The 27966-nt window shown below is 39.2% G+C and overlaps 1 protein-coding gene across 1 annotated transcript; it reads right to left on the reverse strand.

The window, feature by feature from the left end:
• Positions 1-27963, reverse strand: LOC128026867 (ribosomal protein S6 kinase alpha-6). The gene is made up of 22 exons (XM_052614115.1): positions 27745-27963; positions 18707-18763; positions 13321-13437; positions 11867-11948; positions 11701-11781; positions 11457-11536; positions 10863-10969; positions 10630-10667; positions 10196-10338; positions 9081-9151; positions 8914-9002; positions 8766-8830; positions 7944-8046; positions 7706-7830; positions 2564-2686; positions 2407-2496; positions 2156-2314; positions 1912-2073; positions 1747-1823; positions 1022-1139; positions 812-952; positions 1-731 (listed from the first exon to the last, which is right to left on the reverse strand). Exons 1-22 carry the CDS (start codon positions 27808-27810, stop codon positions 603-605), a joined length of 2223 nt encoding a protein of 740 aa, XP_052470075.1. The 5' UTR covers positions 27811-27963; the 3' UTR covers positions 1-602.
• Between the last annotated feature and the right edge of the window lie 3 nt (positions 27964-27966).

A 27966-nucleotide genomic window follows, 5' to 3' on the forward strand; every position in this document is an offset into this window, starting at 1 on the left:
TCATGTCAATAATGTTCTTTAATGTCAATATGTACATCACCTGAAAGAAAAATAAAACTTTAAAAATAAGTGAAATAAATACAATATGATACAATTTCCACAATGTCTTTAAAAAGTTGAATGGAATCATTTTTCGCTCCATCTGGATCAGAGAGATGCGGTTTCAATCTCGTCTACATTCATTCACCTGGTGCGACTTTATAAATATAGATTTACTCCACCTTCAGCTCATGTTCTTCCCAGGAGCGGCCCGAGACGAGCCTCGAGGATCCACACACACACACACACACACACGAGCCGAGCAGACGCTAACACTGAGAGCTTCTGAGGTAATGCCATCAGGACAGATGGAGAACGGGGACAGATGCGCAGGTCACGAGTCATGCCTGTTTCAGCTGAAGAGGGGAAAACTGAAGTATGTAGAAGATCTTCTCGTACCACATCCTGGAGAAATCAGCGAACACCAACCAATCCTGACATCCAGGAAATCTGCAGGAAAAGGGGCTTGATTGTCACCAAATGTTCAGACAGGCGTCCTGTCCTCTCTGCACAAACCACACGCGCTGGACTCTTCCTGGTGAGATCTGGGTCACGTCAGCTCCTCAGGACATGTCTGCAGACGTCAGCTTCTTCATGTTCCTGCGCTGAGCCAGACTGGAGGCAGCCACCGGCTCCAGCAGAGGTTTACACGTCTGGTGGTTGAGCGCCGAGTAGGTGGCAGCCATCGCCCCCTAGAGACACACACACAGAGATGAGACACACACACATGCACACACACACACACACACACACACACACACACCAGCCGTACCTTGACCAGGTGAGGCGCCTCGTGGCGTGTGAGCTGGAAGTGTGGGTTCTGGTCCCGGAGGGCGATCCAGGAGTGTTTGAGCACCTGTTCAGCGGAGTATCTCTGGTGAGGGTCCACGTGCAGCATGTGAGACAGCAGATCCTGCACACAGACGCCGCTCAGCATCCAGCACAGTGTTTAACTCTCACATCACCGACCCATCATAGCTACCTTGGAGGAGTCGGACACCGAGTCCCAGTTCCCTCCGCTCAGGGAGAACTTCCCACAGCCGATGCGTGACAGGATCTCCTCCGGCGTGTCGTTGGGGCCGTTGGCGAACGGTGTGTATCTACACAAACACAGCACAATTATTACTATTATTATTGTTTCTTAGTAAAAGCAGTGCGAAGACAGCAAATTAAAAAAAGTTAGCAAAAAAACCTTTTTTAAAGGGGTTATATGATGTTTCTAAAAATAACATTATGTTGTGTATTTGATGTAATGAAATATGTTTATGTGATTAAAGATTCAAAACACATTATTTTCCACATACTGTACATTATTGTTTCTCCTCTATGCCCCGCCTTTTGAAACTAGTCAATTTTTACAAAGCTCATCGGTCTGAGAAGCGAGGTGTGCTCTGATTGGCCAGCCATCCACTGCGCTGTGATTGGCCGAATACCTCAAGCGTGGGACAGAAATGTTACGCCCCTCACCAGGATCAGGATGAAGTCTTCTATTGAACATCTGGGCGGAGTTATGCAGATCTTCCCACATAGTGATGTAGAGGAGTGTTAGAACGAGGTGTTTTAGAGGGGCGTGGACGAGTCTAAAGAACATCTCTTTGGGTTTAAACATTTTAATCTTTGCGACTCGCATAAACCTTATTAAATCTCATCGTATGACCCCTCTAAGAGCATTCTGACTGTGTGAAGCAGAAGTGTGATGTCACAGACCCCGCCAGCATGGTGTAGAGCAGCACTCCCAGACTCCAGATGTCACAGGCGGCGTCGTAGCCCTGCCTCATCAGCACCTGCAGCACATCACACACACGTGAGCGAGACCTGTGTGTGTGTGTGTGTGTGTGTGTGTGTGTGTGTGTGTGAGCTGCCCGTCCTCACCTCAGGAGCCACGAAGTTAGCCGTGTAGCAGGGCGTCAGCAGCAGCCCGTTGTCTCCTCGCAGCTGCTTGGCGAAGCCGAAGTCACAGATGCGGATGGAGTCGGGGTTTCCTGAATCGTCCATGTAGAGGATGTTACTGGGCTTCAGGTCCCTGTGCACCACCTGCAGAGGAGCAGATCGTCACACACACCTGCTAACACTCACAGTCAGACGGCTGAACCTGAGGACACAGTCGCTCTCTCACCCCCTGGCAGTGCAGGTAGTCCACAGTTTTGGTGATTGTGAAGAGCACAGCGCTGGCCTCTCGCTCCGAGAAGAACTTCTGCCTGAGGATCTTATCCAGCAGCTCGCCGCCCTTCATCAGCTCCGTCACCAGATACACGAAGCGGCCCTCGTCGTACACCTGTCACACACACACACACACACACACACACACAGCTGAGTGAGCAGCACACACCGCTGAAGTCAGCTGGAGATCACAGCCGTGTCACTCACGTCCTTCAGAGTGATGATGTTGGGATGCTGGCCGTATCTCATCAGGATCTCGATCTCCTCTGACGGGTCTCTCTTGCTCTTATCAATGATCTGTTTCACACCAGAGCAGTCACAACACTGCATGTATCTCCCAGCATCCTGTAGGGCAGACACTCACCTTCACAGCAAACTCCATGCAGGTGACTCTGTGTATGCAGCGTTTACAGATGGAGTACGAACCCACGCCGATGTCCTCCTTCAGCTCGTACACGTCTGCAAACTGAGCCACGCCTCCGTGCATCTGACACACACACACACACACACACACACACACAGAATATAAACAAACACTACACACTAGGAGTGTAGCGGTACATGTATCCATACCGAATATTTCAGTAGGAGTGTTTCAGTTCGGCATGTGTGTGTACTGAACAAATAGAGCGTTGTTTGAAACACTGGAAACTTCTTTGTAAACTTCAAGTTTATATACTGTTACTTTTGAGAAGAAAGTCTAATTTTTCAAATTCAAACAACAAATGTGAAAAAGTGTTGGCCCCTTCCTGATTTCTTATCTTTTGCATGTTTTTCCACATTTTAGTGTTTCAGATCAAACAAATGTAAATATTAGTCTCAGAAAACACAAGTTAACAACATGCAGTTTTTAAAGGAATGTGTTTATTATTAAGGGAAAACAAAATCCCAAACTACTTGGCCCTGTGTGAAGAAGTGTTTGTTAAAACTGTGTTCCTCTAGCCACACTCAGACCTGATTACTGTCACACCTGTTCACAATCTACAAATCTCTTAAAGAGGACCTGCCTGACAACGTGAAGTAGACCAAAAGATCCTCAAGAGCTAGACATCATGCCGAGATCCAAAGAAATTCAGAAACAAATGAGAAAGTAATTGAGATCTGGAACACACTGTTGTATATGCATCTCAATCATGCTCAATGGGTGACATGTCCAGTGAGTTTTATTGTGTCCAGCCTAAGACACACCTGGGCAATGATCATACTGTCTAATCAGCATCTTAATATGCCACACCTGTGGATGGATCATCTCTGCACAGGAGAAGTGCTCACTAACACAGATTTAGACAGATGTGTGAAAGATATTTGAGAGAAATAGGCCTTCTGTTAACCCTCTGCAGTTGATTAACACGGATATGCGTTATGAGTCATTTTCTCCTGATAACCCCGAAAATAACTTAAATTACACTTTCAGTTTTAATCGTACAGATAAGAGCAATACATCAATCGAATCTGTAAAGGGTCTACTTTTTTTTGGATACAGACATAATAACAACAAAGCTTTGTGCACTTATAAAATAAAGATAACAAACAAGGTGCGCTGTCTGCAGCCTTTGTCTGCGCTGATCTTCATTTACAAACACGTCATTAAAATGAACTGTAACTCCGTGAATACTAGGGGTGTAACGATTCAATCGTTTTCTCGATGCATCGATTACAAACCCTGTCGATTCATATGCATCGATCTTGAAACATGATTTTTGAATCGTGAATCACCGATCTCGGACAGAAATCAATTTAAGACGCTAACAATCGAATGAATCGCGATTTCTATAGCGACTCAGTGCTTTCAAAATTTATACACATTAAATTACTACAAGCTAAATTAATGGAGACCTTGAAGAGTGTTTGTGAATCGTGTCTCTCTTCTGTCCTTCACGCGCTCCACTGTTTACCGCTGAGACTGTCACAGGATTGCGCTCGCGCTCCGTTCGTCTCTGAAGCAGCTGACCTGCGATCTATAGAACTCGTGGCCATGCTAACGTGAAGTAGTTTTACTTTTCTGTAGTTTGTTAATGGCTCTCTGCATACTGACGACATTACCTGAGCAGTCGAAAGATGCGTATTTATTGCATGGACGGAGCAGAAAGTGTCTCTAAATCATATGCACAGTTCCATTGAATGATAAATGTGTTTTAACAATGCCGATGAACCGAAAATATGAGGGAAACACTTAAAATAACCACATCATTAACGAGCGCTAGGTTTATCTGATAATCAGATGCTTGAAAGTAACGTTTGTTGTTATAGAAACAGACAGAGCACGTTTTCTCACAGAATCATTCGATGATGGAGAAGAAAAGTTACAACAGCTACTATACCATTTTATTCTGTATAAAGAAGTTTACACATTGAAAGAGAAGTGCTCTGGCTCTAATAGATGTGCCAGGCTATATCTGCAGCTCAACTGAATAAAAACAGAATGAACTGATGAAACATTAAGAAAAAAAACAAAAAACTAATTAAATTTATGAATGATGCAGTGCTAATTGACATATCATTTATTACAGTACAGAAACTATAAAGAATATTTTCTGTGCAGAAAATTATAATAATAGATAATTAAATGTAGTAGCCTATATAAAACAATCATTAAACTGCCATTATTAAAAAAAATGATCGATTACAAAGTATTATTGTCGAGCAGTGTATTTGATTTCTTACAGTTAAAAGTAATAAAAAAAGAAGATAATTCATTGTAATAAATAAATAAATAAAAATAATAATAATTATGAAATTACATAGGCTACACACATAAAATGATTTTATTTGACATGTGTCACTTCAGAAATGATGGCTACGCCCCTGGTGTGATAAAATGTTAGTTGATAAATAATACTTGAAAAGCTCTTTTTTTAAATCTTGGCTTACATACATTTTTACGTATGCCATGTCATAGCACTATTAAACTAGCATCTAACAATGGACAAAATATATATATATTTTTTTTAATATAAAGTCTGCTGTGTAATTTGCCCCCTAACTAAGCATTTAAAGAAATGCTTGGGGAAGCATTGAAATAATCCTGTGAATGCACTTAAAGAACACAGAATCGAATCATTATAATCGAATCAAATTTATTTAATTATGAATCGAATCGAATGGAATCGTTCTAAATTTGCAAAAATTGTTCTTGAATCGAATCGAAAACCTATGAATCGTGAATAGAATCGAATCGCTATCTACCCAAAGATTCACAGCCCTAGTGAATACTCAACGAAGAGACATGAGAGAGATATCTAGAGAAAGCTTGACATGTCTACTTTTAAACTAAACAAGTGGCGCCGAAAACAGATATTCTGTGATCAAGTAATCTATATGAAAACAACGCGATGTTCGCTTTTCACGTCTCACTCTGGCAGGTGACTTGCTGTCGTATCAGGCAATGACTTTGCAGGCAGCGCTTTTCCCCGAAGGCACCTCATGAAACGGATTTCGGACAGGCTTCTGAGGCGGAGTAATGGTTTAATGATCTACAGCAAAATATAGAGAGCTTTTACATAAAAAGTGGAAAACGTTGTTCAGAAACATACATTTACACGCAAACTGAACACCGACTGCAACTTTCAGACGCCGTCTTTATTTTTTTGGCTTAACTGTCACAGAACGGAACACACAGGATTGTGGGATATCAAAAGCAGCGAAGGATACATCTATGCTGCCTTCAAAAACCGGCCAGATGAAGTCATCTCAGGAGGCAGGAAATGAAGCTGACATTGATTTCTGACGTGCCTTGAAGACTTCCTACCTTGGAATGTGACCTCTGAAGGCAGCATTTTTCAGTTTTCGCATGCACCCTATTCGGTTGTTAAGTGATGACGTAAGAAGCGCTGTTTCCGGGTCCAAGCCTCAACTCGCTTCACTTGAGAATACGACCTCAGCAGCCGTTTATGAGCACTGTTTATTCATATTAATAATTTAAGCTAAACGCTTTCAAACTTATGATATACACTACAGTCTCCGTGCTCACAGCGTCCCAAACACAAATAATTATATTATATTTATATTTTCATTGTCTGGCTATCTGGGACTTCGGTATGGAGTTAAATGTTACGATTATAACTTTTCCGCTAGTATTCTATAACATTGTGAGTTTATATTAGCACCTTTTGTTGTTTTCTTGTTGTAACTGATAGAGCAGATTCAAACTGAAGCGCGGCTTGAATACACCCACACAGAAGAAAAAGCAGCGAGACTGTTCTTCAAGTTTTTTGATTCTATTGTTTGCTTCACGATGAGAGGAATAAGATAATTCACCTCAAAAAGATGTGATGTGGTTGAGGATTTGAGCAATGAATTTCCTCCGAAAAAAAGAATGAAGCACTTTATTCAGCAGAGATCATAAACATGAGTAAGTCTCTTTTTATTCATATACTTGTACTAGTTTTCATATAACGTGTAAACATTTTCCAAACTATAATTCCTGACTAAATGTATAATTAAGTGTTATTATTGTTTCAATAACAATATACAATACTATACCATTCAAAAGCTTGATGTAAATAATATAAATGTAACAAATAACGCTGTTCTTTCAATTTATCCCAACAAAAACCTGAAAAAAAATATTTTCAGCTCTTTTCAACATAAATATTATTATAATTATTATTTTTTTTTTGTAGAAAATCAGTGTGTGACTGGAGTAATGAAGCTAAAAATTCAGTTTGAAAGTCAGCTTTGATTGTTCATAATAAACTGTTTAACTGCACTTGCAAGTGGATATTAAATTATGCTGGTTAAATTATGGATGATTAAATATATTCTAAAACTACAAAAATAAAATTATATAGATTTATTTTGTCCTCACGTTCTTTCTTGTAACTCCTCCCTCTCAATGACACAGCTGACTGAACGGCTCATTATGCAGCTCATTATGCAGCTCATTATGCAGCTCATTATGCAGCTCATTATGCAGCTCATTATGCAGCTCATTATGCAGGCCTTTGTCTTCTCAGGTGTAAATCACAATGATATTCATGATAGTTGATGCCTACTCCCATATGACTTTTACAAACAAAAAGTGTCTTAAAAAATTGTAATCAATATATTGTTTTCTGTGAGTGAGTTTATATGATTTTCACATAATTTAGAAAGAAAAATTCTAGGCTACAAGCTCCAGTTCTCAAAAGTCCCAGGAACTAATGTTCTGTATGTGTTTTATCATTTTTAGTTTTTCACTAACCACGCATAACATTGTTTTCTCAAAAACACAATCATGTAAATACATGCTGCTCACATATTATTATAGCCCAGTTTGTGCTGACTACAGTGAGATTAGACTTCAGCCAGATGTCAGGGCATGACAAAGCTTCTCCAGGCCCCAAAAAATACCCTTAGACTCCAGAGGGTTAAATTAGTTCAGTGTATACAAGTACAGGTTTTTAGTGCTGTGTCGAACAGTGACGTCGAAAGCAAGGAATGTACCAAACCGTCACGTCCATGTACCACTTCACCCGTACTACACACATAACCTAGTGAACTACACACAGATGGATGAGTGATTTACCTGCACTATGGGGAGAATGTTGACCAGCGGGGCACTTCTGCTTTCCTCCAGAGAGACTGGAGCTACAAAACTGAAGCCTTTGAAGAGCTGGTGAGCGTTTGCACTGGGAGGAATACCTGGAGAATCTGCCACACACACACACACACACACACACACACACACACACACACAGCTCAAGCCTTCAACAGGATCTCCAGCAGCAGTATCTGAACAGCACTAGCTCTCGTCTCCATCGCACCTTTGGGAGTTTTGGCTGTGAATTCTGGGTCGAAGCAGAAGGTGTCGTCTGGTTTCCCTGCAGCAGGTTTGAATGGAGGCTGAAGTTCTCTTCTGTACAGTTTCTACAATCACAAACAATAAACACATGCTATATACTCATAAATAATATGATCATCAGCCAGACCGAAGCTAACATGAATCTGCTTTAACAGAGAGCAGGACATTCAGGACTGGGTTTGGTTTCTAATGATAATGTAGTCAGAGCTGAAGGTGAGTTTGCAGGACAGTGAGGCATCATGGGACACTGAACGTCGAAGCCTGTCCACATCCTTTTTATCTCTTATTTGCTAATAATACTGTTACAGTCTGAATCACATTTCCAGAAAGGCTGCATTACATCACTGTCACGATGTGTCTTTAGCTGATGGACATTTCTGAAGTCAAACACTTGTCTCTCAAAATGATTTGATTTGTAAAATTATTAAAAAAATAAAACTTAAGTCCATCTGAACAAATACGTTTTAAAAGAATGAAGTGTAGCAATACAGAAAAATGACACAAAGCCAAATGATTAACTGGAGAATTCACAATTGTACTCTAATTTAATGAAAGTGGCTAAAGTCTGCAGAGTAAGAGCAGGAAAGTGCAGAGGCTGATGCTGAATAAATGTACTCTGTGACTGATGGGATGTCTCTGGGAAGCGGTTCTTCTCTTCATGGTCAGTGGATCAGATGCTCCCGGCTGTGATCATTAGTCAAACACAGCTTGATCTGGCAGCCACACACACACACACACGCTCAGTGACGGAGGATGAGAGAGAAGTGTGTTAACCGATACTCACATTCCAGTCGATGGTGGAGAAGAACGCGTGTCGTTTGATCTCCTCCACTCCGTCAGGACCGGCTCCTGGAACACAGCGCTTCTGATCATTACACCACAGTCCGCTTACATGCATTCACAAAACACCAAGAGAAACGCAGCAGACTTACCTAAACGATTTGATGGATTCCTTTTGAAGAGCATCCGTAAAAGACTTTGTGCTTCCGAGCTTAAAAACTGTGGCATTCCCAGCTTTGCTCTGATGTGCAGGAACAAACATCATAATCACCAATCAAACTGTGCTTGGGTTTACCACTGCTTTAACAGCCACACTCACTTAAGAATCATGCTCATAGTCTCGTTCCTGTCCTTTCCTTGGAACGGTAATGTGCCGGTCAGCATTTCAAACTGGAAAACATAAATCAATGTGTGAAACAAGGTAAATCAACCAGACACATTTACCAGGGTACAGTTTCAAAGCACTTCTGTATGGGAATCCAATGTGTGACTGTTCTCTTTCAGTCAATTCACTTGGTACAACACCGATATCACATCCACGTGTCACACTAAACATGCCTTAAATGACTCCGTGCTTTATTTTGGTCCATGCAATGAAGGTCAATGGAGCCCAAAAATAGATAAGTTAGCAACATTCTACAAAATATCTCCTTTTGTGTTTCACAGGAGAAAAGGACATCATGACAGAACAGTCAAATCTGAAGATATTCAGCCAATCAAATTTCATTTTAATACCAAATATCTACATGTTCATTTAACCGATATCTGATATACATAACCATTATTTATTGTTTTACTTCCGTTCTTGACAATGATAAAAAACATTACAAAAGTGAAAATTTTTATGTATTATTTTATATTTCTGCATACAGTGGCCATACTGGACCAACCCTGAGCATCAACCCAGGACTCATAAACAGGTTAATAATACTGCATAATCAACAGAGAGACATAAACCGAGCTGGTTTGTTTCCAGAATGTCCTTGTTTAGGTCTGTCTTATTTAACTCATGTAAAGTGACATCCTTGGGACCTGATTTTATGGATTGCATGACTTCAGTTTGTCTCTACTTCTTAAAGCCAAGCTTAAACTACATATCAATAATTTATATAGCATCTCATTTGTGCATTATTGGCTGATATGTAACAAAGTATAACGATGAAAGCAAATGAAGCTGCTTTACCTGTAAAAGCCATGGATGACTAATTTCTCCTCAAAACAGCCACAGGATAGCGCCATATATCGGTTACAAAACCGATATTCCGTAATGAAAAAAGCGTTAATATTGGGAAAGTATCGGTTAAACCGATTATCGGTTGATCTCGAGTTATCCTGACTGACAGACTACAACTGCGCTGAGCTGCACCTCGTTCCTTGTCTTCAGAGAACAGTGTTGCATGCTCATTACAGGAGAGAAAGTCATTAAGGTCCTACCATTAAGACGCCGAGAGACCACCAGTCAGCGCTCTGCGTGTGACCTCTTCTGTTGACCACCTCAGGGGCCATATACTCCACAGTGCCACAGAACGAGTACGCTTTCTTGTCCTGATCTACCGATTCTTTACTGAGCCCAAAGTCTGGAAAAGGCACAGCATCACATCTGTCACATCGGCATGAGCAAGCTACAGCAGGGGTGTCCAACTCTGCTCCCGGAGACGCTGTCCTGCAGAGTTTATCCAGGATTACTAGAAACTACAAGCAGGAGCCGACGGCCCTCCAGCAGCAGAGCTTGACAAACCACCCCATCATGACACAAACACACCACACAATCATTATAGAGGATCAAACATTACACAATAGACTGATATCTACATGCACTAGTTCAACAGACAGGAAGTGATGTGTAACAATGGGACAACGGTACGTACCTGTTAACTTGATATGTCCAGCTTCATCAAGCAAAATGCTGAAAATTAAGACCACATTTCTCCAATACAGATACAAAAATACATGAACTAAACAAGAGTCAACACACAAACCTCTCGATAACGATCTTGAACATTGGATAAATCCGTTCTTATTTAATCAAAGATCAAAGGAGAGGGCAGGAGAAAGCCAGAGACAGAGAGACAGAAGCGGAGAGGTGAAGGGGGTACTTTACTTTTCAGGCTTCAGGTCTCTGTAAACAATGCCTAGGTTGTGTAGATGATCCAATGCAAGGGCCAGCTCTGCAAGGTAGAATTTCACATCCTCCTCTGTAAACATAACCTAGTAAGAACTGGACAGATTTACTCTCGCATCAAAGAACACACACAACAACATAACACACAGCATCATCATGACAGAGATGCACACACTGTCTGCAGAAGCAAAGCATTTCAAGCCAACCCTTTCTCCAAATAGTCAAGTCCTCGCTGACCAATAAAATGTAATCTTTTGGGTTTCATAGCACAGCACAGGAGATATATTTACAATTCAACAATAGAGGTGTATTTTACATTAAATAATAAACCTGTATAGTCAAATTACAGCATGCTAATTAATGTAAGAAAATTAAACTCGATGAAATTCTGGGTTATTTATGCATATCATTTATTAAAATGATAGTCTTAGCTTTTAAAACCTGCAAATGAACAACACACGTTATCAGACATCTGGACATTACAAACAATCAACTTCAGGAAAATAACAATACAAGATGATTCTAAGAGGAGCTGTTTTATAAATCAGGCAGAGCAGAGTAAGAGATGCTTACCTCTTTGGATAAACGAGTAAATACATCCCCACCCCTGAGAAAATCCAGAATTAAATAGAGTTTCCCTTCTGTCTGAAAGGCTGTAAGTGAGGGGAGAGAAAACGATCAGAGCTGGGGATCACATGGAAATGTTAAAGCAAGCAAGCTTAAAAAAGCAAATTGCTTGTAGCCTTTAAACGGGTCACTAAACAGAGCTAGATCTAGCCCCAGAAGCATCACTCAGAAGTTTCTCCAGGAGTCTTACCATAGTGCAACTTCACAATGAAAGGATGATTGACCTCCACCAGAATATCTCTCTCCATCTTGGTGCGAACCCTGTCCCTCACTGCAACACAACACACACAAACGAGGAATAAACATGAGTACATCATCTCAGAGACATGTTGGCACTAATGCAGACACTCACTGACCTTTTAAAGATGCCTTCTTGAGCACCTTCATCGCATAAAGCTGACCTGCATCCGGACCCATTAACTTCTGCACCAGAAACACCTGAGGACAGGACAGTTCACAGATCAGCAAATATACACATCCTCTAATATCAGCATACCTGGACACTACATCTGAAGAGAGATGCTCATTAAACCGGTCAAGAAAGGTCTTGATTCACACGGAAATAAAAAAGGGGAACTGCATCGGAGGATATTTATTATTTCCCTGCCTCCCAGAGTCTGAGGTCTGAGGTGAGGGTTAAAGAGAAATGTCAGATTCGGCAGGGAGTGAAGCTCTAATTATTCTCCCATTTCAATTTTCATCTATGGGCTATCTGAGCCTGTGGACATTTAGAAAAAAGAAATCTTTTCACAGGTTAAGCTTGCACATTAACAAAGTCAAAAAAGAAAGGTGAATAGTTTGAGAGTAAGCAGGTAATCCAGGGTAATCTACAGTGGTTCATCTGATAAGAGCGCACACCAAACATGCCTTCAAAATGACTTCTATTATACATAACATATATATAATGGCAATGAGGAAATAGTAATTTGTTCAAATAAAGTATCAAAAGCATGTAAAAATTCCCCCCAAAAAAATCTTAAAATCCCAGCCAATCCTTCCTGGTCTTCTATAGCTTTTGACCCTGTCCTGTTTCTCTGCAGAAAAGAGGTCTTTCCTTCTGGTTTAATTTAGGGATCTCTGAAATATCTGGCCTTTGAAATCTTTCCAACAAATATCATATCAATATAACACACACAATCTCTTCACAAACTTAATTATAAATTCATTTATAGTAGAGGCGATATTTGATTCCCATAACACTTGTTCTTAATTCTGGTCTATTTGGCAGAAATGTATATTGTTATTGTGGATGTCATCTGCTTTACTCCCACTTGAGAAGCTCATTTATGATACACATCAAACGTCTCATGACTTTGGCATTATATTAATAACTTCTCATGATTCCCTATTCTACTGTGTATAATTACTCTCCTGCCCGTCATAACAGTATTATCCTTATTATTATTATTATTTTGTAATCCCTATAGTATGTTTGAAGCTGTATTTGTATCTTTCGGGACATTGGAGTAAACTTACAAAAAATACAAATAAAAAAAATTCAAAAGAATCCTTTCAGAGGAACAGACAGCGTTTCTCCAAGTTCAGAATAGTTTGTTCAGATATGAGAGTTTCTCAGTGATACAGAAATCTACACTGATTATGTTGAAGGTTTACTGCGGTTATTATTCAGGTATATTAAATAGTTTTTCAATTATTTTGAAGTCATGTGCAATGAGCGCCACCGCATTAGCATTTGCTAAATAAATCATTCGAAGACTGATGCTTTGTTCTCCCCATTTTACAAAAACCCTGAATTGTGTGCAGCGCCGCAGCTCTACTGTTAACACATGTTAATGAAAGAGTCAGAGACCTTGCCAAAGGAGCCTTGTCCCAAAACCTTGAGCAGCTCAAACTGGCTGGGCTCGGCCTTCTCACAGCCCTCCTTCACATGATGAGTGATGGGGATCTCCTGATACGCGCCCTCGTCCTGCGCACACACACACACACACACACACATCAAAGTCAAAGTCTGCTTCGTCAGTTCTGCCACATTTACACACAGAGAATTGAAATGGTGTTACTCTCTTAAACTATATTACTCCCAAGATCCACTTCATTTCAAGTGTGATGCTGCATGACTCTGCTGATGGACAGCCAGTTTGGTCTTTATTCTTATTCTATATACTTTATTCAGTATATCATTCAGAAACACATAACCATTTCAAAGCTTGTGGTAAGTGGAAATGTGTTTGTAATGAGTGATGCAGATATCTTCGAGAGCAGAGACAGACATACAGACTTAATCGTAATATTTTGTTAAATAATTCAAATACATTTTTAACTGAGTGATTGTGATTATGTGATTGTTCTCCTCTCAGATGTAGATAAACATACGCAGTGGAAGAAAGTAGTCTCTGTTTCTCACTCATGTTTGTTTGTATCTACAGATTTAATTTAGATTGATTATATTTAGTCTTTTGCCTCCAAAATGTGTGTACTTCGAGGCAAGAAAGCTGATTCTCTGTCAAGGAAACCAGTGTTGAGAACGCACACTAGCAACCTCATCGCCAGCCCCTAGCAACATGAGTCACCTAGAGATTAACAGGGATTTATTCTGTGTGTTAGCTAGAGAAATACATTCTGCTGAGAAACTCTTCAATGCAATTATAAGAAACACTTTCTTAAAAAAATACTGTGTTGGGTGTGGTTATATCGAATTGTGAAGATTCTTTCATATTTCAATCCAAGAGATAAACAAATCATCCCAGCTCTGAATATAAAGGTTCATCTCACTGCAATGTAGGGCTTGCAGAGCTCAATTATAAATATTTTAGTGACTGTAATTGTCAAACGCTTTTTACTGACCCACATACAGAGCTATTGTTACATTTTAACTGTTTTAACTTATGTAACCTTATATTCAATTCGAGTTTATTTGTATAGCACTTTTCTATATAAGGTTGTAACAACACTAACATTTTAGAAACTAGTGAAATTTAACAATTCTCAATTCCATGGCAAACACTTCCAGCCTAACTTGGATAACAGCATTTAAACATCTTTAAAGAGAAGTATGCTATAAAGATTACAACCAGTAACAGAAGTAATAAGATCATTAAAACTGAAAAAAAAATTAATCAAGTATAAAAATAAAACACTGCATAGTTTTCACTGTATGATTTAAATATAGTATAGTTATTGTTGAAACCACAGGAGTTGTTTGGTTAAGGTCTCTTGATGCTGGAGTTACCTCACTGACACAGACAGCAGGGGTATTAAAGGGTTAGTTCACCCAAAAATGAAAATGATGCAATTAATAACTCACTCATGTCGTTCCAAACCCGTGAGACCTCTGTTCATCTTCAGAAAACAGTTTAAGTTTAAAAGTTTAAAATAATTCCAACTGACCCTCTGATGTCACATGGACTACTTTGATGATGTTTTTCTTATCTTTCTGGACATGGACAGTATACCGTACACACAGCTTCAATGGAGGGACTGAGAGCTCTCGGACTAAATCTAAAATATCCTAAACTGTGTTCAGAAGATAAACGGAGGTATTAAATGTTATAATTGTAATATTTGGGTGACCTATCCCTTTAAAGGGTTAGTTCACCCAAAAATGGAAATTAGGCTGTGTTTTAGGCATCTGAGGTGTACATGACTTTCTTCTTTCAGACGTCAAACTGACTTTGATCTTTCAAGCTCTATCATTGAAGTCAGCGAGTGTAGCCGTGCTTCAGTCCAAAAGAAGTGAAATAAAAATCACCCTTCCATAAAAAAAAGTGTGTCTCACGCGGCTCTGGAGGGTGAACAAAGTCCTCCTGTGGTGAATCAATGCGTTTTCGTAAGAAAATTATCCTTATTCAAAACTTTATAATCATTTTAATCTAGCTTGTGCTCACAGTTGTAAAACAGAAGCAGTTCCAGGAGCATGACATATGAGGTCAGTGTTGAGTCGATGCATTCATACATTAATTATATACATTCAAATTATTAATTTTACCATGGTGAATATGCCGAAGTAACAGTCACTACACCAAGTTCTGCGCGACTACCACTAGAGGGAGACATGTGACCATTGTGTCCAAATGTCCCAGTACCAGTGATGCGCGGGTCAATGTATAAACAACCTGCACCAGACATTTTCAACCAAGCCGCCCGCAACTCGCCCGCAAAAAAAAGAAGGAAAATATTATACCCGACCTGCTTCCTGACCCACATTTTTTAAAAGTAGTAAATGCATCACCCCTTTAAATTAATTTAATTACTTAAATAGGCAATTGCCTACAGAATAATTAGCGTTATGACCGCACGCATAAAGCTTGCCACAAAGAACCGGTAATGATTATGAATGTGTCTAAATTAGCAAGGAGACATCTAATTGTTTAGTAATAAACTGGTGTTTTCTGTGTCGCTGCAGAGATTAAGTTGACGATGCAGGACTCGTCATGAACGCCAGAGAGAAATGCACATTCAATATGGTTTACATAATCAGACGGGGGCTAACTTGTTACTGCTATCGAGCGATATGAATGTGTGTGATGTACGGCATGATGAATACTCGTCACTTCTGCTGCCCAAACTTTGTCAGTCTGTGGGTCATTTGGTTTATTGTAAAACGATTGCACTGATTTGCATGTTTCTTGATGATGTGCTTTTTTCTGTGGTACTCCCATGCACCATGTCACTTCACTTCGTATTCTCCACCATGTCCCACAGAAAAACTGCTTTTGCACAGAATGCAAAAAGCTCTCTGCTTCACCATCTACAGAGTAGATAATCTAATCAAGAGTATGTTGCGGTCCATTCGCTATTAAAAGTGCATCTTCTCTTTTTCGTGGCCATGGCTGCTTAACCTGACCGAACAGCGCTCGCTCTCCAGTTTGAGATTGTTGATTGTTGAGGAGGCGTTCGTGCACCAGTCAACAGTTTGATTGACATACGACTCAGCCTATTGACTAACGCTTTTATTGCTCTCCTCTGAACTATTGGACATAAGTTAACATTACAGATGCTCAGTTTGCATGAGGCGGGACAAAGGGTAAAATTGCTGTACAGTACAACATAAAGCGGGACAGGTGCTCACTCTATATTCACACTAGTTATTCAGCAAATAAAGTGTAGGCCTATGTATTTCAAAATTGTGTCAAGTACTATATAAATTACAAAGGTTTAATTGGCATCTTTATTTCAAATGACCCGACTGACCGCGACCCGAATATCATAAAAAATATTTTTCTTAACCGCGGGTGACCGCAGGCACCAGCTCATTTCGGATAAACCCTCGCATCACTGTCAGGTACAGTGGAAAGGCAGCTTTAGAATTAAAATATTTTATGATTTCTTTCAACAAGGCATATTTTAAGTAAATTTTACATTTAAGGATGTGTGTGTAACAGTAGCATGAGATTATAAAAAATTTTGGACTTGGACATTAACTTCCCCTTATATTAACAACAGTTTTACTATAGTAAAAGTACAGTAACCATGGATTGATTGTCATTTTTTAAACCCACAGTTTAACTACAAATATATGGTTAAATGGTTAGCGTAATGAAATCATGGTTAATTTTCATGTGTTTTCCAATACACTTAAAACACAATGCAGTGCAAAAATTAAAATACATCATATTGACTTTACATACACTGTCCCCAATTTTTAAAGAGGTTTTTTTTTTTATTAAATTGTATTTAATTTGGAGTGTAGAGAAAAGCCTTACAAACTGTATCCATTAGCCTATATAAAATAGAAATTTTACAAGTTAAATAACAATGTTCCCTTTACTAGTGACAACAAAATTCACATGTACTGTATATACACACTATTTAACAATGGTTCCAATTTAAAATGGCCAATATTGTGCTGAATGTAGAACCTGATGACAACAATAATAAGCGAGTACAAAATAATAATAATAAAAAAAATTTATATATATATATATATATATATATATATATATATATATATATATATACACATACATACTAGTAGCTGAGTGTGCCCATCAAGAGGGCTATGGTATTGTAAATTTATTTAAGACTTGTACATTTTATAATTGCAGTTCTTCAAAGTACAACTGTTCACCGTATTTTTCTGACTATAAGTTGCACCTAAGTATACTGTAAGTCGCATCAGTCCAAAACTACGTCATGAGGTAAAAAACATATATAAGTCGCACTGGACTATGTTGCATTTATTTAGACCCAAGTACCAAGAGAAATCATTACGGTCTACAGCCGCTAGAGGGCGCTCTATGTTTTCAGTGTAGACTACAGGAGAACTGAGCAGCATAGTGCGCCCTTTCGCTGCTGGAGACGGTAATGTTTTAACTTGATTGATTTCTTTTGGCTCATGTCATATTAATTTTGATAAATAAGTCGCACCTGACTATAAGTCGCAGGACCAGCCAAACTATGAAAAAAAGTGCGACTTATAGTCCGGAAAATAAAGTATATGTAGTAGAAAGGTAAGCAAAAGAAATACTGATCTTCATTATGTTATGTAAAGGAAAAGAACATGAACTTCTGCGGAGAGTCGGTCTCACAGCTCGGTCCGTTGAGCATGACGATAACGGCTGTTTCGTCCCACTTTTGGGCTGTTTGGCTTCCCATAAAAACACATCGATTCACTACAGGAGGACTTTGTTCACCCTCCGGAGCCGTGTGAGACACTTGTTTTTTGTTTTTGTTTTTTTTTAAATGGAAGGCCGCTTTTTATTTCACTTCTTTACACAGGATACAACACCCTCTGACTGGAGCTTGAAAGATCAAAGACAATTTTTTATATAACTCCTAGATTCGTCTGAAAAAAGAAAATCACATACACCTAGGATGCTTCAGGGGTGAGTAAAACACAGCCTAATTTTCATGTTTGGGTGAACTAACCCTTTAAGCTGCTGTCATTTTAAGACCGAATGCTCAAATACAATACGACACATCTGATTTCCTTCTCAACGGGTTACGCTCAGATACACAACTGTCACGGTTCACATGAATACTCACAAAGACGGGCATTTTCACATAATTCTGTGTGTATTTGCTCAAATATATGTCACTGTCTGAGAGGAGATTTAAACAGTACATGAGTACGGAGTTCATTTGCATCCTCTTGCACTTAAATGTGTTAAAATCACTGGAGTGTTTATACGGACACCTGCAAATTACAAACATCTGTGACGATGATGGGCAGATGCTGAAGCAGTCATGTTGAGTCAGGAATCATGATCTGTTCTGAGAGACTGACAGATACTCACACAGAGAGTGTAGGACTCCTCCTCCATCGGCTCATCCATCATCTGATGCCCATTCACCTGAAACACAAACCACATCAAGCTTTTCACAGTACAGCAGCAGACATCCTTAGCTCCCGCTTACAATTATCTTTTATTGATTGAGTTCATTTCAGCAGTTCGAAACAGCGGACCAAAGCAAACTTTCTATTGGTCCGTGACGGTTACACAATCAGTGGGTGTGTTCTGAAGCTCCTCCTTCTTTGACATGTGACATTGCAATTGTGTTTTAAAATACAACAACGAGCACCACAAAACCATTTAAAGAGGCTCGTTCAGAGGTCTCCTTGGAGAGAAACAGTCAACAAAGTAAAATGATCTCAAAGGTATGGCGCGCTCTCTTCATTTTATCAAATGATCATAATCACATCTATTCATTTTACAGTCCTCTTACTAGCATTTTATTCAGACTAAAACCTCTTTAATTCAAGTGAGAAAGCTTTTTATCCAAGTGGCTTTTGCACATAATAATAATAATAACACCGCTGCAGACACATTTTGCAGCATTAGGGTTATTAATTGATCGTTAATTTAAATGATAATCGATCAAGGAAATTATTGAATATTGACATCCGTAAATACAAATGAGTTGGATGGAAAACTGGTTATTGTCTGCATCAAACCACCGTTCTGTGCAGCTCCAGGACAGCTCTCTCCGAGCACGGTGCTGTCTGTGAGCGGCGGAGTAACGTCAGAGACAGTTTACTTTGGTAACGTCACGCTGCAGTGTTTGTTAGAGCTTTCAACTTCTCCACTCCATTTACAGAGTGAGATTCTCTGACTAACTTTATCTCCCAGGACTGTTGTTGAATCTTCCAAAAGTTTTGGCTTGGGGTCCTTCACATGCGGCAGCAGCACTTTCCACGGCACCAATAACACGGGGCTGCCCGCCGACGTGCCTGACTTTAAATCGGTGCTACTAAACATGGATATCGGCCGACCTCTACAATAGGTTTACAGCAGTGAGAGGCAGGAGCAGTAGAGGACTTAGCCTGGCACAAAGCAATGTAATGCTGACAGTCAGACAGGTAAAAAGTGAACCAAGATAGGGCAGTTCCAGAAATACCAAGAACAGAGTCGTGAGATGAGAATACTGTGAGAGATGGTGTCAGAAGCAGTGGAAATATCTAACAGAATTAAAATGCTAATGAGGCCTGAGTCAGTGGCCATAAGGATGTCACAGACAAGCTTAAGAAGTGCTGTCTCAGTGCTGTAAAGAGTGCAAAAACCAGACTGGAAACATTCATAGAGGTTATGAGATGACAAATGTGACTGAAGTTGAGCAGCAACAGCTTTTTCAAGTAGCTTTGAAAGAAGCGGAAGATTTTAAGTTGGTCTGTAATTGGCCATATCAGAAGGGTCAAGTCCAGATTTCTTTAAGACTGGTGTGACAGCTGCAGTTTTAATTGATGGCTCTGAGATATAGGCAGGAGTTGGAAGGTCAAAGTCACTAAAAGTACCAGGTGCAAAAGTCATGTGAGTACATTTTTAGAATTTGGGCTGTGCAAAAAAAATCAAATGTGATTTTCATGCGCATCTCGTCAGTAAAGGCACTCCTGTGATTAGAAGTACATCTCCAGCACGTGCGTTCAGGTCAGGGTTGCCAGGTCTTCACAACAAATCCTGCCCAGTTGCTTCTCAAAGCTAGCCCAATCACCTTCGATTTTTTGCACAGCCCTAGTTAGAAAGAGATTATATATGAAATTTATTTTATTTTGGCAGAAGTGTAAGAATGACTCAGACTTACAGAAGAAGGTAAATGGATGTGTAACAGTATATTGGTTCACAGGTGGCAAATCCTGCTGGAAAGCTGCAGCAGATGACATTGCAGCCCAAATCATAGACTGTGGAAACTTAACATTGGACTTCAAGCAACCTGGGCTATGAGCTTCTCCACCCTTCATCCAGACTCTAGGACTAGGGCTGTGACGGTGGCTGTTTTTACCACCGCGGTAGTCATGGACCAACAACTGCAGGTGGTGCGGTGTTGATATAAAATAAAAAATAAAAATAAAAATAAATATATATTATATATATATATATATATATATATATATATATATATATATATATATATATATATATATATATATATATATATATATATATATATATATATGAATGTATAAATATATTAGTGTCAAAATGTGCTCGTTAACGAAGGCGATGATTTTTTTTTTTTTTCCAGTTTTTTTGTATTCAAAATATTTAACGTAGGGGCGTGGATGGCCACCCACTCACAACTGCTGCTTCGGTCACTTTTTCTATGTGCAAGCAGTGTTGTGGTCAGTTAATTCTTGGAATTACCAAAATTATTATTAAATACACAAAATTAAATACACCCTGTCTAACGGACACGAGCGCGCAGCGTGAAAAAAAAACAAAAAACTCATAGTCAGTGATGCTACACTGGATGCAGCACAACAGGACATGATAAATCCCCGTCCTGACACAGAGTTCAAATGTCCTGTGTAGACACTAAACAGACTAAACCCGTTTCGTCGCTGTGTTGCGTTCGGTTTACTTTTCCGCCACCAAGCGAGCTCAATAACTCCTCATCTGCACGCGCTCTCTTTGAAATAGAAATCGTTGCCATATTTCTTGTTACCATTTTTATTTAATCGCTGTCTTGTTTGTATTTGGCCAGTATGGAGAAAGCCAGCGTTTGCGATCACGAGAACTTGTGCAAACGCGGATGGGTGACATGAATGCAGATGGCTCAACACTAAATGAATGTGCTCAAATCTGCTAATCTAAAGGAAACGCTGTGTTTGAGGTAATTTGTTAATTACCATAGACTTAGAATTTGCAACGATTACAGTTATGACACTTATATACAACATTTTGTATTATGCTTGCTTTGGAGTGTGTGACGTCACATGCACTACCGCCAGTGGCAGTAGACTACCGTGGTGGACGCGGTGGTCACAGCAACCGTCACAGCCCTATCTAGGACCTTGGTTTCCAAATGAAAAACTAAACTTGCTCTCATCCGAAAAAAGGACTTTGGTCCACTGGGGAACAGTCCAGTTCTTCTTCTCCTGAGCCCAGGTGAGACGTCTCTGACGTTATCTGTGGTTCAGTAAATCTCTTGACACGTCTGTGTGTGCTGGCTCCTGATGCCTTGATCTCAGTGTCAGTCCATTCCTTGTGAAGTATACTAAAATTCTTGAATTGATTTTGCTTGACAATCCTCATAAGGCTGCGGTTCTCTCGGTTGGTTGTCCATCTTTTTCTTCCACACTTTTTCCTTCCACTCAACATTCTGTTAACATGCTTGGATACAGCACTCTGTGAACATCCAGCTTCTTTGGCAATGAATTGCTGCATTTCCACTAAAATTACCCGGAACAACTGTACCAGGAACTTTTTTCCCCAGGAACTATTTTCCCCCCAGAACTGTTGCTTTATGAGTTTCCACCGCGGTCTAAAGAACCGTGTAGATTAGGCAAATAGTCTGGTGATGTAGGTCTGCGTGCGTTTCTCAATACAAAGTACGCCAATTTTGGACTTGCATCCTCGGTAGTCAGACTTTCTGAATTCAACTCGGGAGTGTGATGTCCACGACAGCAGCGTACTTGATAAAATCAGTCAGCTCGCTTTGGCTAAGGCAATTTTCCTCACTGTATACTTGGAAATAAGACGAAAAGGATATGAACTACCACTGCCTCCTTTCATTTTTCATTTAAACATAATAATAGCTGCAGAAATGTACTTAGTTCAGGGAAATGTGTACAGCCATTACAATGAAATAAAATATTACATTAATTCTCTCTTTATATGTTCATATTAATATATAGATAAATTGAAAACAGACCAAAGATTACCTGTTAGATTTAACCAAAATGAATTATATGTTATGTTTAACCATCAAAGAGACATCAGAGCCAGCAGCACATATCAGAAGGACTAGCCGTAAGAGTGCTCCAGACGGGATACATGATCACTGAGCTCCCGCTGATCGCCTGGAGCTCACCGTCTCTGAAATCAGCAGAACACATTTTTAAATAGGCACGGTCTTTATAAATAAACTGCAGATGACTTTTAAACAACTACATTCTCACCTGAAATACTTTTAAAACAATAACAGTAATATTTCGAAAACGATCAGAATAAATGGTGGTTGAAATCACAATGCTGCGTGATCTCAACCAATCAGAATGTTTAACGGCCAAGTCCCGCCTCCAAAAGTTCCGGAACTTTGAAAAGTACTATCCTAAAAGCAGGGACTTTCTGAGGGGCATTTTTTTACCCGGAACTTTATTTAGTTCCTGGTTCCTGTAGAAAAACATTGAGTACCAGCCCAAAGACCCTAGTTCCTGGGTAAAGTCCCTGTGGTGGAAACACAGTTAAAGTTTGTGGCATACCTTCCTTGTGAAGGGTGTCAATAGCCCTATTCGGACGGGACTAGTTTTCTAAACTACGTTTGAGTTTCGATTCTTACCACCTGACGTCTGTGATTTTCATGTACCAATTCGGACGGGACTAGTATCTCCGTGTTTATTACAGAGGTGGGAGGGTCTTTGTGCATCTGGGCATCACAGAGATCACGCGCTCTGTATGCGTGCATTGCATTTATTCAAAATAATTGCCATTAGTATTACACAATAAACACTAAATGGCTAGTATAGCAAAACCATGTTAATGTGTGGTTCCTTTAGTTTAACTTGTTTGGCTTTTTTTGTGTAGTAGGCTAAACCTACAGTATGTTTAATTTTCAAAAAGGTACATATGTCAATCAATAAATCAATCAATCACCTTTATTTATATAGTGCTTTAAACAAAATACATTGCGTCAAAGCACTGAACAACATTCATTAGGAAAACAGTGTGTCAATAATGCAAAATGACAGTTAAAGGCAGTTCATCATTGAATTCAGTTATTTCATCTCTGTTCAGTTTAAATAGTGTCTGTGCATTTATTTGCAATCAAGTCAATGATATCGCTGTAGATGAAGTATGCAATTAAAACATTATGATAACTGAGTGCATAAATGAACGTGAGTAATCTTACCAGATGCTGATATTACAATAGCCGGTATTAACAGTTAATGTGAACTTGCTCTTGATTTTATTATTTGTATTATTGTTTTATTATTATTTCTTTGCAAATAATAAGCAAATATATCAAACATGCGCGCGGTAAGAGCATCTACGGTAATTCAGGTTGGCCAAAACACATGAGGAAACGCGTTGTGAAATAAAATATCACTGGCAATCACAGACATTCGCATTCGGACGGGATTCGTTTTCTCGGAAGATCACTGAGTTTGCTGAAAAATGGTAGGTAATTTGCTCTGGAATTATCACAGAGGTTGTGTGAGAAAAACACAGCAAAATGTGTGTCACTGCCAAAACTTTTGGCCATGACCGTAGTTCTGATAAATATGTCTTTGCTCAAAACTAACCAAAATAAATGTTTTTTTTATACATTTACAACAGGAGATACTTGGTGTTGTTTCCAAAAAAAAAAGTATGTCGACTGTTAGCTGAAAAAAAAAATCAGCATATCATCAAATATCATGCGTTCCTGCTTTTACAAAAACATCAGTCAATCAGGCTTTTTTATTTATTTATTTTTTGATACAGATTAAGCAATTAGAATAAAAAAAGTTAAACATCCATCATTAAAAAAAGAGAGAAGAAAAGCATTTTGTCATATTTAAAACTTTAAAAAGTCCCAGAAATCAAGAGAGCAATTGACGACTGACCACCACACAGAATGTGTGTCCTGTGCTGGCAAAATTGTTATTATTATTTTTTTTCTCCATTTAAAAAAGCCTTCAAAATGATGTATGATTTATTGGAACAGACCAAAAAAAATAGTTATTTCCCAAAAAAAGTCAATTTTGAGAAAAATCAAGTTAGTTTTCTGAGTTCCAAAACAAAATAATACAAAAATCTAATATAATATAGAAAATAAACAAATTAAATAGTGCATTACTTTTTTCATCTACAATCTAAACAGAAACATTCAAGAAAAATAAATAATCAAATATAAAAATTCCTTTAGTTTGCTCATTAAATACATTTATTTTTAAAACTACAAAAGCAGTTCAATCAAGAGCAGCGAGTGATTCCCTAATTTTGTATGATTACGATAATCATTAGATTGACATTAATCAAACAGATGGTCTCTGTGTTTAGAGCTACTTTAACGCACGGATCTAGTATAATGTTACACATCAATGTTTTTCCCCAACAGTTCCCAAAACGTTCACTTAACACATAACGGATTATGTTTTTGTCAATACTCACCAAGACAGATATTTTGAAATGCTGTAGTTCTGATCAGGACAGAATGCTGTGATTACCTGATGACAGCTGTGCTGATATACAGCCATGTCTCACGTCTACGAGTTTGATATCATCGGGGCTTGACGCTTACTGTACCTTTTTCCCAAGGTGCACATGTTCAATTTAGGAGTGCATTAAAAAATGTAGGGGCACAACGCAATTTTAATTGTATGTTTTAACTAAATAAGGGGATATAAAGAGACATTTACAAGCATGATCATTTAATTTATCAGAATACAGAAAGTAGCATACACAAGGTAGGCCATGTTTTAGGTTCGATTAAAAGAAAAGAAAAAAGTGTGAAAATAAATAGTTATTAAGATATGAAGTATTAATGTGGTTCTATGGTGAAGATTAAAGAAAGATATCATACTGACTCCATGCTTTTGAATAGTGTATGATGTTACAAAAGCTTTTTTATTTCAGATAAATGCAGATCTGTGGATCTTTCTATTCATGAAAGAATCCTAATAGAAAATGTACTCAACTGTTTAAAATATATCAGCAAATCATCATATTATTCTGATTTCTGAAGATCATGTGACACTGAAGACTGGAGGAATGATGCTGAAAATACAGCGGAGCATCACAGAAATACATCGCACTTCAACAGAGATTCACTCAGAAAAGTAATTTTTTTTATTTAAATGTATACATTTAGATATAATAAAGACAGGTTGGTGAGCTGAAGAGAAAAAAATAAAAAATAAATAAATAAAAAAGACTTATGACTGTGTAGGGCAGGGATCCTCAAATCTGGACCTCGAGATGCACTCTCCTGCAGAGTTTAGCTCTAACCCTAATCTAACACACCTGAGCAAACTAATCAGGGTCTTCGGGATCATTAGAAAATCACAGGTAGGTGAGTGTGAACTCTGAACTCTGCAGTGCATTGGACCTCCAGGACAAGATTTGAGGAACCCTGGTGTAGGCTGATTAATCTTATGAATTGAAACAAATGTGCTTTAGCCAGTATAAAGAGTATAAGAAGTGCTATTGACAAAAGCAACAACAGAAATATGTGGCTGGAGATGATCTTATTATTGAAAACACAAACGGACTCTGCCAGCAGGAGGCGCTGTTAGAGCAGCAGAACCAGCAGTTTCTCCAGTAACGGCTGAAATCAAAGCAGCTCTGCTTAGATAAAATCAAAATGCCATCTTAACTTTTCAGAAAACAGTCTAGTCCAGGGGTCTGCAACCTTAACGGCATGATGTGCCATTTTTAAATTTTTCTGGTTAACCACGGTCTCCACTGGATGTAACAAATGGCTCATTTGTAATGGGTTTTATTGTTTTTTGTCTCATCGTGCTTGGAGACAATCACAGAATGGTGTTGTACTAACTTCTCTATGTGGACTGCATGCAGAATGATAGACATAGACTCCCTCTATGTGGAGTCAGTGTGGTTTCAAGCTCATCATTCTGTGCATGAGATGTCAGCGTTCGGTCGAACTGATTTGCTGAAATCAAAACAGGGATGGTAATATATGAGCGCCAGCCAATGAAATTGCTATTTGCGCATTAGCCCCGCCCACTAACGGAGAAACCGGCATATCTTCTGCTTGTTCTAAAAAGCTGAATAATTCTAAATGAATTATTTTGACAGGAAAATACAACAAAGAACATAGTTTACATGTAGCGTGTTGATTCAGCGTAGTAAGACTCTCTCTCTCTCTCTCTCTCTCTCTCTCTCTCTCTCTGTGTGCATGTGTGAGAGTTTACAGAGTCAGGTACAGGTGTGATGTGCCTCCATTGAGATGAATAGTAAGAGTGCAGACCTCTGATGGAGAGAAAAACTCTGAAGCACTCAGTGTACAACGAGTGAAAATATATACGTGCTAAACATATAATACATATAATAGCCTCGAATCGAGTAAAACCTAAGAATTTATTAGCCAATGGATAACAACAGACATCATTTAGTCGCCCAGAGTAAAACTGTAGCATATGTAATTGATTTAGTAACAATGTATAGAGATTTAAGTAGATTGTGTTTAACACACAAAAGAGGTTGGGATTGGTTCTGAAAAAATGGTTATCGTTGCATCCCTACAGCAGACACTGACAGATATTAACACAGTAAAGCACAGTCAGTGTCACATAACTATGAATAATAAAGCAGAAATTAAGTGTGAATGGATACTTCAATAAGAGCAACACTAAAACCAGCACTTACACACCGGATTCCTGCAACCTACCGTTCTGAACACAACACTGCTCAATCAAAACACTTCTACTTTAACTAGTCATTAAGATAGAAACTATACAATACTGCACCATTTACAGTGTGTTACAGAAACACTGACCAGCCATAAAAACAAAACAAAAGATGACAGACAGATGAAACGGTAATATCTTTAGTCTGATTGCTAGTACAGGTCGCTGTTGACAGCTCAGTCAGTGTTAGCAGATATTAATCAGCGGCTTTAGAGAGTTTTCACTGAGGTCCGCTGTGTGCGTGACTCATGAGGTGAATCCGACCAAACTGCAGTAATCACACCCCATACATCACAGCTCATACATCACACCTCATACATCACACCTCATGCCCGTCACTGACGAGAGCGTCGTTCATTGTAATGTTGTGAGAGATTCATGATCAGAACATGCTAACAGCTCGAGCTAACGCTGCCGTCACCGAGAACACGCAGAGTTGTCGTTAACGTCACCGATAATCAATAGCGGCCGGTGAACGCTACATACCTCACTGCTGACGCTCTGCACCTCCATTTTGCGCAAGGGCTCCTGCGCGGGGCCAAAGGACATCATGTGGTTAAACTAGAGGCTTATTCCGCGGAGCATCTCTGTGTCTGTGTGACCGTTGAATGCGCGTGAACGTCAGGTGACCGCGCGACTGGCCGCTCCGCTCAAATATGGCCGTCTGCTGTGTCCGCGCGAGCTGAAGACGCCAGCAATGACGTCACT

Source organism: Carassius gibelio, chromosome A14 (genome assembly GCF_023724105.1).
Source record: "Carassius gibelio isolate Cgi1373 ecotype wild population from Czech Republic chromosome A14, carGib1.2-hapl.c, whole genome shotgun sequence".
Classification (NCBI taxonomy): Eukaryota; Metazoa; Chordata; class Actinopteri; order Cypriniformes; family Cyprinidae; genus Carassius; species Carassius gibelio.